Here is an 11,783-nt window from a genome sequence, read left to right as displayed (position 1 = left end):
TTAAAGAACAGAAAAAGACGTGAAAATTTTATAGCAGTGTAATAATCACAATATCATTTACAATAACATTATGCGGCAAGTTCAACAGCAAGCCCATGACTCTCTATCTATATTTTGGTTTTATCATAGTTAGCGTTCAATAAGAACATACGGCTGAACACAAGCAGACCAGGAGAAATAGGTGGTTCGGCGCGATGCAGGGTGATCCAATACTTGAGCGCACGGCGAAGATGATCTTCCGTGGCACCGATGGAACGGCTGGGTATAAATAAAGATAAGCTTCCTGCAAAAGATTCCCTTTTTTTACTCTATCTTAATCACTTACATGCCACGTTCTTCCGCAGCAGCCTGTAATTCTGCCAAGCCAAGACTGTCAACTCCTTCTGCAGCAAGAAGCTAACCATATCGTATTGGTTAATTGTAATTGTTCCTTGATGATCATCAACCGATCCAAAAAAACTTACATTGTCATCTTGCAATAAATAATTCATATGTTTGGCAAGGCGATTCTTCAGGATGCCTTGCGTACCCCATCCTTGCAAGCCCATGAAGCTACAGAATATCGTGTATCAGCATGATTTCCCACATGTCATCCGACAATGCCTCGATATTTACCGACAGTACGCAGATAAATGACGTCGATCAATGCGGGACAATTCGAAATCATGGTTGTAGTGTTTTGCAATACGGGTAAAGTTGTGGACGGACAAGAAATCTTCAGGGGAAATCTGAACAACCCGACACGTAAGAAAATCAGCATCACACAGCTGGCAGATCAAAAACCGGTCCTTACTCCTTCCACTTGTTCTGCCGACTTGATAGCATTCATGGCCATATTCTGGCGAACCTTATCGAGTTTCTCCCTTTGTTTAAGCTGTCAAACCAAAACCCAACCTGTAAGCAACATGTCTCGCGTCAATATGTTGATATCCGTATTTACCAGTTGCGACTCTTTCAAGCAAGTGCTAGGCACAATTCCGGGCAAAAAGATGACCCACAATGGAATCTATTACGTATTCAATTCACCTGTATTCCAATTCGAACCCATCGAAATAAATCATGCAACATACCGACTCTGGAAGGATACAAAAAATGATACCAAACGGAATCAATTTGATCATGTCCTTGCGGGAATGATGGATCTGAGCCATATCACAAGGATTAATAAAACAAAAGCACGCATACTTGACAGGGTATCATGATAGTTACCAGCTGGAACTGATTTCGATCCAAAACATAGCCTTCCTCTGCAACTTTGCGTTTCAAAGCTTTGGCGGTTTTGTTATTGTTCCACAACAACTGGATACCGTTCTTGTAAAAGATAACAAGCTCTTTGGACTGCTTATACAGTTTGCCAAGGCGAGAAGTGGGTTCGTTATTGGGTGGTGTGACCACGGTCGATGAAGTTTCGGATGCCGGTGGTGCCTGAGATGTTGCAGGGTTGGATTTCTCAGTCACCACTTGCTGCTTCTCGGGACTGACAGCCGCGCCCCGATACCAGCTCATAGAGATCGATCTACCCAATTCCCAATAAGATGTTGGAATATAAACACATATACGCAATAAATGATGTACCTGGACGCATTAAGCATAAATGGGACATGCTGATGCTTTACAGCGCCCAGCATCTGTCGTGGTGCGCTGTGGCTGATCGTAGGCACAGTCCTAAGCCGTCATGGTTAATCTTACACTGCCGCTTTTTGAAAAAAAGCGAGATGGTGTCTTACCGAATAGTGGCTCTGGCTGCATAGCGTGAAACAACGGCTGTGGCCATGGCGAATGGATAATGAACTGTAATCAGGTTGCAACGAGAAAAACAGATGTCAGTTGGATGACTTTTTTTTTATTATATTCCAGGTTCTTTCCGTTGCGGTCATTGAAATTGTCGCAACCAGCCAATGGAATGCCCTTTTGCTCCACCTAGGGCACATTCATGGATACTGAAACCAATTCTTTCCATGATTTATGAGTCATCGGCACCCGCCACGGAAGTCCTTATAACATCCAGTAAGACCATCTTCCATGTTCAAGAACACATTGTATAGACCTTTTTTCTTTGGCTATTCGATAACTAGGGGCGATAATTTATCTCAAAATCGCGAGCCCATTTCCAATATATAATCTATCTTTTCAAAAAAGAAAAAGGGCAACTTTGGCAAAATAAGCTTGAAATGCCGCCAACAAGAGGTTTCAAGAGAATGAAAGAATTACATGTCCCCTCAACAGCTTGTGGATTAAATGGCTTACTGCGGTTCTCGCACTGTAAGCATTAGCAGCATGTCCATTTTTCTTTCGTATATTAACTGGGAACTCTCATGTCATCATAGTAAAACCAGTAGCAGAACGTGCATCTAAAATCGATGTTCTATTCGTGACTTCAACTATTGCAAGAGGTCATCTTCTTTTGAACTTATGATGCTAGGCTTCACCGTTTCCATCACAACAGCAGAGGGGTAGTCCTGAATGTATTTTCAGGATTTTTGGATCAGTTTCTGGTCAAGTGACAAAAATGTGTATCGTATGGATATGATGAATATCCTACGTGTGCACGGACGTGCACTGACAATTGCAACTGTAGTGTCTTCATCGCAATACAATAGATAATTTCCATACTCCATTTCTATAAACACTCGCGGTTGTCTGTCATGCAAAGATAACGCGCACCTTTTTTGGGAGTTCCTATTTACTATGGCAATGCACGGTATAAAATTAGCAGTGCAAAACAGCGGGTCAGTGGAAACCAAATGTAAAGCAATGTTTCGTATTTCCATATATTCGACAGGATGAGATGGTGTTATAGTAGTAAATGCTGCGGAAAGCAGGCGAGCCACACTCTCAACATGATACCAGACTTTATTTGACGGACTTGGAATGTTAGTTAAATCAACAACGTCATTTCCGCTCGAGATTCTTACATGCGCCGGCCCTTAACCCTCTTCCTTGATATTGTGTGAAGCTTTTTACAGCAAGATAACACGATGTATATTTTTCGCTGTCTCTTTGCCAGTGAATAATTTCTACGAATCGTTACAAATGCGGTACGTCTTTCTACGACCATTTTTCGTGGAGTTGGCTTTTTTCACTTTGTCCATTCGACGGCTGCCTTTCAACCTTGGCATTGTATAAAAACAACTGAATAAAATAATGCGTGAATGGCAAAAAATCCTTTTTTCCTTTTTCTTCTATCTTTTTCGCTTTCTTTTTTATTATGCCCTCCACAATTTCTCATCGCTCTGCTCAACGTCGAGCTCACATGCGCCGAAACCCCTTTTCTGCCCCATCCTTTGTAGCCGTTGTGCCTCCCTCTGCTGCGGCCGCTATGTCTGCCTCGCCTCGAGCCATTGTTCCTCCTTTTGTTCCGCCTGCTGTTCCGGCTTCGGTGCCTTCTTTTTCTGCGACCATGATGCCTGCTTCTTCTGCGATGTCTGTGCCTTGCTGTCTTTTCACCTTTTCTTCTTCGATGCGTTTGCCTTTGATACAGGGCGACCCAGTTCAGATCTACGTTTCCGAGGTTCAAGATATCCTACAAGAGATCCTCGACGACCCAGAGTACTGTGAACATGATGATGCCGTAGTTGGTGATTCTTCGAAGTAGGAAAGGTTCCGCTCTCTGTCCTCGTTTACTCACGATTCCAATAAAAAGTCGATGGTGGCAGTTATTCCATCCGTTTCCACCTATTGAAGCGTCGCACCTATATGACTTGGCTTGCGTTTTGTCTCTTGTTATTGCCGGCTTCCGTTCTCCGTGTCCGCGTTGCTTTCGGGTGTCGCATGGGGCTGTCGTCAATGGGTTGCCCGCTGTGGCTGTTGCCCATCAGCTGTTGGCTGTCTTCTATGGCGGTTTTTCAGGGTTGTTGCCGCCCTTGTCCGGTTTTCTTTTTAGCAGCAAGGGTCTTGGCTTTTGCGTTGTGGTTTTTTGCTTTGTTGCTTCGGCGGCCTCTTTGAGTCTGTATCGTTTATTGTGCTTTTTTGTCCGTATTTGTCTCTGACACTCTTCCTGACCATTGGATTCAAGCCTCCCTCTCCACAAACAAAAAGCTCAACGTGCAAAATGGTTCGACCACGAACTCGAAATGGAAAGCCGTTGTCACAGTGTTACGTACGTACATCCATGTTCGTTCATTAAAGTTTTTACAATGAAATAAGTTTCAAGATCTAGTCTGCGAGGGCTTCTTCTGTCGGCTTTTTGGATGCCTGCCTCCGTTACCTTGATAGACATGTCGATCATCTAGAATATCTCAAATCTCTCTGTTTCTTCTAAAATGATCATCATCATTATCAGCAACGAAAATGGAATAAACTTTTTTCAATGGAGGTTGAGTGGGCGACAATAATCCAGACACTTGTTTACTGGGGCAACCACCATAGAAACACATCGTTACTGTTTGCTATGGCAGCAGCAAATACCACGCCTCTTCGCCTTCATTTCAAAGCAACCAGCTATTATCGAGTTGCGTAAAACAAAGCTTCTTCCCCCATATGAACCCACCAAGGACAAGATGAAATGAGATGCATGTCCAATGTGTTGCTTTTTTATTATTTATTTATGATGAAAAGACAAGAAAAATCAAACCATGTAAAACCTTGAGAAGCTCTTACAAAAGAGTTTCGTAGGGGATGGGAGTGATGGTTTGGGGAACATTGGCCTTGGTGGAGACGTGGCGGGCCTCACGGGGCTGGACAGGGATACGCTTGAGGTTGATCTGGACACCCTTGGCCTTGGCATCCTTCTTCTTCTGAGCGTTTTCCTTGACACGGTCCAAGAATTCCTGACGGCACTTGGAGTGCTTGACGTGCTCAACACGGAGGTTGACACGCTTCTCCATGTAGCGGTTGCCGACACGCTTGTAGACAATGACACCGACAGCAGACTTGGTAACGTTGTAAACAACACCGGTGCGGCCGTGGTAGAACTTGTGGGGCATGCCCTTCTGGACGGCAGCGTTAGCCTTGATATCGACAATATCGCCAACCTTGTAAGTCTTCAAGTAGGTCGACAAGGGAATGGCACCATGCTCGCGGAACTTGCGCGAGAACATGTGGCGGGTACGAGCACGAACTATGAACAACGTACGTTACTTTTCTCTGCCGCTAGTTTCCCATTTGCATTCGTGCTCATTTCTCGATAAAAAAAGATACTTACGACCGAAGGAGTGAGGCATTCTTTATATAACGAGAACAATTGCGGCAAAGAATGAATACAAAAGAGCAAAGAAAAGAAAAAAAGAAAATTGATTAGTTCATCGATGATACAACAATACATGGGTGGCTTTGACAATGGACTTCTTCCCGAGACGAGCCGTTATGGTTTTGAAAGGAATGGCGGCTCGGGATGAAATGTAAAAGAGTCTCGCGCAGTGTCAAAACGAAGCTAAAGTCGTAACAAGTAGTTACCTGTCAAGATTGGCACAGGGCTAAACTGTAGGAAAAAGAGGAAGAATCAACACTTTCAACTCCTCACCGTCTGGTTATTGCCCGAAAAAAAAGAAAAAAATTTTACAGGCGACCTTTTTTTTCGGGCCAGCTGCAAAACCGGCAAACCATAAGAAATCTACAAACCCAAACCACAACATATAACCGACTATAATATATTACCTATAATATATTACTCTATATCATACGTGCTTTATGTTTGTATTCAACACATATTAATTGAGTTATCTCTGTATGCAAATATTCTATTATATAGTCTGACTCAAACGGCACAGACACACCATAGAATTGGTGGCTTAGACAGTAAGCCAATGAACGTGCATGGAAAAAAAAGTTTGTAAAAAACAACATTAGTCCGCGCCCAACGAAATTTTTTTTAAATCACTTTTCCCTCTCTTGCTCACATTTTACTTGTTAATTCTCATCATGACCGGTGCTCCCAGAAACTACAGCAAAACCTACAATGTGCCCAAGCGTCCTTTCGATTCTGCTCGTCTCGATGCTGAGTTGAAACTCGTGGGTGAATTCGGTTTGAAGAACAAGAGAGAAGTCTACCGTTTCGGTTATATGCTTTCAAAAATCCGTCGTGCCGCTCGTGAGCTTTTAACGTTGGATGAAAAGGATCCCCGTCGTCTTTTCGAGGGTAATGCGTTGATTCGGCGTCTTGTCCGTATCGGTGTCCTCGATGAAAGCCGTATGAAGCTCGATTATGTCCTTGCCCTTAGATTGGAAGATTTCTTGGAACGTCGTCTTCAGACACAAGTGTTCAAGGTCGGCTTAGCCAAATCTATTCATCATGCCCGCATCCTTATCCGCCAACGCCACATCATTGTCAACGGTCGCATCGTTACCGAGCCCAGCTTCATTGTTCGCATGGTAATGGAAACATCAGAATGGTTACTGGAACACCCGACTGACATTTTGTGTCGTTTAGGAATCACAAAAACACATTGACTTCTCATCGTTGTCACCTTATGGTGGTGGTCGTCCCGGTCGCGTCCAGCGAAAGAGAGCCAATGCAGCTGCTGGCAGCTTGGAAGAAGACGATGAAGAATGAAGGCCCTGATTTCCCGGTTTCCTCTGGTTTGTTTCTTTCCACATTGGATGAACCTTTGCAATTATGTAAAATAAAGATGTCCACTACGGTGGTTTCCTTTGGAATTGCAAAGCACCTGCATCTCTATATGGGAGCAGTATCATCACAATCCAACTTCTGCCGCCCGGACCTATCCATTCTGGGATTGTTTACGAATGGAGCGTTGCGCTGCGCTTTCCGATGAGGTGAATAGTCTGATGGGTTTTCATGACCTTGACCTTGACATTGATAATGACATGACGTGACACGGCATGCCAGCTTCTTTCATTGAGAAGTTATGCGGCCTGTTTGGACATGACATGGCAACTTCTTTTACTGAGGTGTTATGCGGTACGTTTGTACTTGGTTATCGCGACGTATTTGGCCGTTTTTTCTTTTGGTTTCTGTATGGGTTCGTCTCTGTTTTAAACATGCAATGGCAGCGGGTTAGGCAATACGCTTTAGTATTCGGTTGATGCCGGATGATGGCACCATTTATCAACCACTTCAGCTTCACCATTATTATCCTTTCCACCAAAATAGCTCTGCGAGTCTTGATGAAATGCCAATTGGCTGTCACTTGTTGAGTATAAGATAGCTTTAAGAGGAAATAGTTTTCTCTCCTGTATTACTCCGTAGCATTGTAAGATTAATTGGTCATGTCTACAAAGTGCTTTTGCTATAGGTCACTGATTGATAAGCATTCGCCCTGCGTTGCAATTAAAGTGGATACGGTCTCGTAGCTAATGAATAAGCACGTAGAAACTGTGCAGCATTCGTGAAGTCGACAATAAAATTACAAGTTTCATCAGACATTGTTCCATTTCCAAGTTACGGTGCGACGTTTCAATGGCAGATTCAGGATATTCCAGACCTTGTGATGATGTATCGTCGTTTCAATCGGGTATTGCCATAAAGTTCTCTATAACTAGAATGATAGGCCGCATTTGGACTCATAGGCCATCGCAGGTTCCCTAGTCGCCTTTTTTTGCAGCGCAAGAAAGGGGAAATAGCCCTCTGCTGAAAATGCAGGAATGGGGATGGAGTTATAATGGCTTACTGATCATTTTAACGTTTCTTATTGGACGAAATTGCGACTGTGGGCGGAGACGGAAATGAAGGGGAGTATATAAAGGCGACGATTTTGCGAATTCATGAAACGGCATGTTGTACGGCGGCGGGGCTGATTCGCAACTGGGGCTAGCATACACGTAGACCTTTTTGTCTTCCCGCACCGGTACGTTTATCCGTTCATCAGTTGGTCGGGCGTTGACCCTTGCGGGAATAATGTACGGCAAGGTGGGCTCACTCCGGGGGAGTTCTTTTTCTTTTCCCATGTGGGCGTTCCTGGCACGTATGGCTTTTCTTTTTGGCCTGCTTCGGCAGGAATCAAAAAGTAATTTTCTGAGTAAATGAAAAAAAAAAGAGAGAAGAGAGGGTAATACCTCGTCTCTTCACACACACACACACACCTTATCCGCATTAGCTTTGGCTGTGTCGGTTGGGTCATAACTAGTTAGAGTAGAAAAAAGTAGAAAAGAGCTGAATAGAGTTGAATAAAGTAAAAACAATGATATAAATAAAGCTTTGGTTTCTACCGCACTTCTTCACAAACTATTGTCGCCACTGCGACGCTGTGAAAGCGACAGAGGTTTTCACTCAAAAGATGTGATGTCAATAGCATTCGTTGGCCTTTTTTTTTGGCTGCCTATCTGGCTCTGATCCTACATTGGCGACTGCGCCACCATGTCAAATTCACCACCTGTGCTCCTTTTTGTCAAGAAGTACGTGCGATTGCCTGTTTGGATCGGTGGGGGTAATTCTTATTGAACCATTAGGAACATAAAAGCAGTAAAGCGAAAAAAAAAGCCCGTGTTTCAATTGGTAGTGAAGATAGACAAGATACTATGGATAGAACGATATATCGTGCAACTGTTGCCTGGTTAATGGATACCCTGTTTTTACTGCGAAACTCGTTTTGTTTCCGGTTGATTTTGCAAATAAGGCGTTCGTTCGTATTGTTTCGCTGCATGTGCAGAAACACGCCCTGAACGTTCATCGATACGATTCCACAGCGTGCTACAGATCCTGCATGTTCATCTGCTCCTAAGAACAACCGCCGGATCGCTATCTAAGAGGACAGATACCGCGAACAGCTGTCTAGCGAGTGCGTATTTTGGTCACAATCTCTTCTAATTTGATCCTCTGGTACTTGGCCTATCTCAATCTTTCCTGTAGCACTTCTTCCACAGTGCCGTTGCGAAGACGATTTTCACGATGCTGATCGCCATATTGCGCCTAAAATGATATGGAATGGGATGGGGTCTGGTTTGCAGTGACACTAAAGGTGCGTGCCCTTCTATTCTAAAAAAATAAGAAGTGCGTATTAAAAAATAAGTGCATCATGTGTTGTATTTTCTAATATCCCTTGGAACAACCACGGCTTCTTGATGTTAAACCCAGCTTCGTCAATAATGATACAATTTTGCATGAAGTCCAATGGATGTCGGTTGTGGTTCAATACTTGACCCACTCATATCGTCTGTTGATAGTTTCCAATGAGTCCCGAACTTCCGAGTGCATCTCTATCAAAAGTCATTGCATGGTACCTTTTGCACTGTGGATGGTGCGACGCTCAATCCGCCAAATTGATTGACTAGTTCGCCCACTGTGGATGCAGAGTAGCGTCAACGTCATTCTCAAAATATCCCTGAAGGAATTGCTTGTCAATTTTGCCTAGTTTGGCTTTCTACCAACCTTTTCGTGGCTGGTATGATACATTTTCGTCACCTTGGTCTCGAAATTTGACTTTCGCTGAGCAAAATGAGCATTGACACTGAATTTTGCAGCTATGCTGGCAATCGAGGTGCCAGGGTGCTGAAGGACGTACTCTACCACCATAGCTTTTACGTCATCCAAATGCATACGATAAACTGCATTACTTTCTTTACTTTCTGTTGCCCTATTTGCGATTGGTCAGGAGCAACGCGCTTCTGTATGTAGTTGTCGTAGCTAGTTGCCTCTACAGCAGACATTGAATCCATCGGCTCCAATTCCATTCGCTCATCGCCATTTTTCGTCAACCTCTTTATTTCCCTTTATCGCCTGCTTGTATGAATCATTGAGAAATTTGAGAGGACATGTTAAAAAACTACGACATGATTTGTCATGTAATGAGAATGACTGTGACACGGGAAAACAATCCATGCATTGACTAAAAAAACGATAGATTCGACACCTGCTTTCAGGGCCATCAAATTTGTAACTAATAGGGAAATGTGATTGTAGAAAAATTTACGCCGTAAAGCAAAAGATCATTGAAAAGCTGACTTTGAACGTAATGAACCTGTGTTGACACTTGGTCCTGGACAAATCATACTTATCGATATCAATTAGTTTTTTTTTCTTCCGTTGTCGTACATGGAGGGCACGAATCAAGTGCATGCACCGCATCATTCAATGAATCCGTTTATGGAATAAGAATTTCTTAGAATGTCGATTGTATTTCAAATTCAAGCATTTCACAGTCATGGTTGATACTATATGTCCGCATGGCTCATGAGCATTTTCCTTTTACTTATCAGTGGATTCCGCGTCCATCTTGACGGTATACCCATCCAAAAATGGTAAGCATGCTTCCCATTAGTTTGAAACGTGGATAAACCCGCTCATCTCGATGGTTCCACACATGCACCCTGATGTCGATTACTGCACGGTAAAAAAAATAAAAAGGCACAAGATGGGCCAATCACATCAGGAAAAAGGAAAGAATTTTTTCGAACGTTTCGAAGATAGCACCACCATGCATGGGCGTATTTGGTGAAATCTTATTTCTGAGTCTCAAGCCATAGTTCTCCCATACCCGTTAGTGCCCCAGATCAAACACTGTCCCCAATTTTAAGAAAAAGAATATAAATAAATGAAGCAAGAATCTAGAAGCAACCATTCCCATTTCCCGCTTCTCCGCCTTTGTCATTGGCTTTTCTCCAACGAAGAAGCTTGGCAGAAGCCATGCTTCAGGGTGGGAGCCAATACTTCAAGAACGGAGCCAATGCTTCTGATAATTACGTCACACATGGAAAAACTTCTTGCGCCACTCCGTGCACTCGATCTTGTTGGTCCTTTGGGGGGGGGGTTTTCCTATATGTTTATTCCATAAAGCTTATGAAACCGCGTCTCCAAGCCGTATGTATTTATGCTAAGCCGACAAGCCGGGCGCCCTTGTAAAAGCAGGTTGATTAGACTCGCACTCAGTGCGGAAAAAAGCTGTTCACGCTCGTTTGAATCACTAACCCGAGATATTGTGCCCAGGAACACACCGCTTGCGCATATAACGATCCTTTGTGGATGTGAAGCGAAAAAGGACACGGTCGCAGCTTCTTCCGGGTTTTCCGATATCCGCCTTGTTGTCCCCTTCTTGGTGTCACCGGCCTTTCACCATGGTCTTCACCAGCCCACCATTTCTGGCCTGCTCCACAAGGTAATCTCTTCCCTGGAGGTCGTACGTATGGACCGTCAAGGCACCGGATTCAAAAGAGGGCCATTTCCTTGAAATTCGACCTTTCTGAAATCTCCGGCACGTATTCGAAACGATGTCGTCTGCACCACGACATCAAGCCGATACGATGCCCTCAAGTTTTCTTTTGATACGGATCGCCGATGCTAAGCGAAGAGATGGTTTTGAAGTTTAAAGATGATTCATGAAGTATTATCGGTTTCGAAATTGTTACCCTTGATATACGACCAATCGACAGGAAAGATTGAAGGCAAAAGAAAAGCTGTGTCACGGTGTTCGTCCTAGGATTTTTAAAAATTTCGGGCGACAGGCTAAAGTCACAGGGCTGGATCTGAAAGTCGATCGCTAAAATTGTCCGTACCGAACGTGAACACTGGAAGGCAGGAGGTTTCTGAAAGGAACCAAGGTTCGACCGTCGCACAATGGGCAAACGTTGTATTACCATGTATAATCAGCATTGTATTTACAATAAAGTGCATCTTCGTTGTTCCCGACACGGTTTTCGCTTATTCCACTTTTGCCAGGACCGATGAAAAAACAAAAAATAAAAAATAACTAAACAAAACGCTCTTTATTTACCATAGCAACGGTCATTAGGAGTTTTTTTTTTTTTTTTTTTTTTTTTTTTTTGTTGGAAACTAAATATTTCAAAGCTTGGCTGTAAAACATTACTTTGTAGGGAGCACAACGCACAAGAAGATAGTTTTCCCATGGTGAAAAGAGCGTCTTACAAGAGCTCGTGTTTTTCTGGGGACGTTG

The 11,783-nt window shown here is 43.5% G+C and overlaps 6 protein-coding genes across 6 annotated transcripts; 3 read left to right on the top strand and 3 right to left on the bottom strand.

Annotated features, from left to right (window-relative positions):
- Positions 1-107: 107 nt before the first annotated feature.
- On the bottom strand, positions 108-1,121 carry BYT42DRAFT_496951 (LETM1-like protein; the record flags this gene model as incomplete). The annotated part of the gene is made up of 7 exons (XM_051564468.1): positions 108-258; positions 326-396; positions 465-552; positions 616-728; positions 794-874; positions 941-1,006; positions 1,071-1,121. The coding sequence occupies 7 exons, from the start codon at positions 1,119-1,121 to the stop codon at positions 108-110; spliced, it is 621 nt and encodes a 206-aa protein (XP_051422916.1).
- Positions 999-1,857, bottom strand: BYT42DRAFT_349879 (uncharacterized protein). The gene is made up of 3 exons (XM_051563177.1): positions 1,728-1,857; positions 1,576-1,665; positions 999-1,516 (listed from the first exon to the last, which is right to left on the bottom strand). Exons 1-3 carry the CDS (start codon positions 1,772-1,774, stop codon positions 1,162-1,164), a joined length of 492 nt encoding a protein of 163 aa, XP_051422915.1. The 5' UTR covers positions 1,775-1,857; the 3' UTR covers positions 999-1,161.
- A 1,351-nt stretch (positions 1,858-3,208) lies between these two features.
- BYT42DRAFT_546261 (uncharacterized protein) lies at positions 3,209-3,595 on the top strand (the record flags this gene model as incomplete). Its single annotated transcript, XM_051565871.1, has 1 exon — positions 3,209-3,595. One exon carries the CDS (start codon positions 3,209-3,211, stop codon positions 3,593-3,595), a length of 387 nt encoding a protein of 128 aa, XP_051422914.1.
- Positions 3,596-4,592: 997 nt separating this feature from the next.
- On the bottom strand, positions 4,593-5,163 carry BYT42DRAFT_570881 (60S ribosomal protein L21-A; the record flags this gene model as incomplete). Its single annotated transcript, XM_051568436.1, has 2 exons — positions 4,593-5,059; positions 5,144-5,163. Coding segments are annotated over 2 exons (484 nt in total), but the record flags the coding sequence as incomplete, so codon positions are not given.
- A 696-nt stretch (positions 5,164-5,859) lies between these two features.
- On the top strand, positions 5,860-6,490 carry BYT42DRAFT_593813 (40S ribosomal protein S9; the record flags this gene model as incomplete). Its single annotated transcript, XM_051570729.1, has 2 exons — positions 5,860-6,309; positions 6,368-6,490. 2 exons carry the CDS (start codon positions 5,860-5,862, stop codon positions 6,488-6,490), a joined length of 573 nt encoding a protein of 190 aa, XP_051422912.1.
- A 3,761-nt stretch (positions 6,491-10,251) lies between these two features.
- BYT42DRAFT_570869 (uncharacterized protein) lies at positions 10,252-11,274 on the top strand. Its single transcript, XM_051568435.1, has 3 exons — positions 10,252-10,728; positions 10,802-11,170; positions 11,239-11,274. The coding sequence occupies exons 1-2, from the start codon at positions 10,520-10,522 to the stop codon at positions 11,058-11,060; spliced, it is 468 nt and encodes a 155-aa protein (XP_051422911.1). The 5' UTR covers positions 10,252-10,519; the 3' UTR covers positions 11,061-11,170; positions 11,239-11,274.
- Positions 11,275-11,783: the final 509 nt, after the last annotated feature.

This window comes from Radiomyces spectabilis (genome assembly GCF_025331425.1).
Source record: "Radiomyces spectabilis strain NRRL 2753 chromosome Unknown BYT42scaffold_7, whole genome shotgun sequence".
Lineage (NCBI taxonomy): Eukaryota > Fungi > Mucoromycota > Mucoromycetes > Mucorales > Radiomycetaceae > Radiomyces > Radiomyces spectabilis.
The sequence above is the reverse complement of the archived record's forward strand: the minus strand, read 5'-3'. Positions and strand labels throughout refer to the sequence as shown.

Coding starts and splice junctions, on each gene's coding strand:
- BYT42DRAFT_349879 (XM_051563177.1), bottom strand. CDS start 1,774: ATGGCCACAGCCGTTGTTTCACGCTATGCAGCCAGAGCCACTATTCG. Junction 1,666..1,727: donor GCAGCCAGAGCCACTATTCG/GTAAGACACCAT, acceptor ATGACGGCTTAG/GACTGTGCCTACGATCAGCC. Junction 1,517..1,575: donor TTTATGCTTAATGCGTCCAG/GTACATCATTTA, acceptor GGAATTGGGTAG/ATCGATCTCTATGAGCTGGT.
- BYT42DRAFT_570869 (XM_051568435.1), top strand. CDS start 10,520: ATGCTTCAGGGTGGGAGCCAATACTTCAAGAACGGAGCCAATGCTTCT. Junction 10,729..10,801: donor AAGCCGACAAGCCGGGCGCC/CTTGTAAAAGCA, acceptor TGAATCACTAAC/CCGAGATATTGTGCCCAGGA.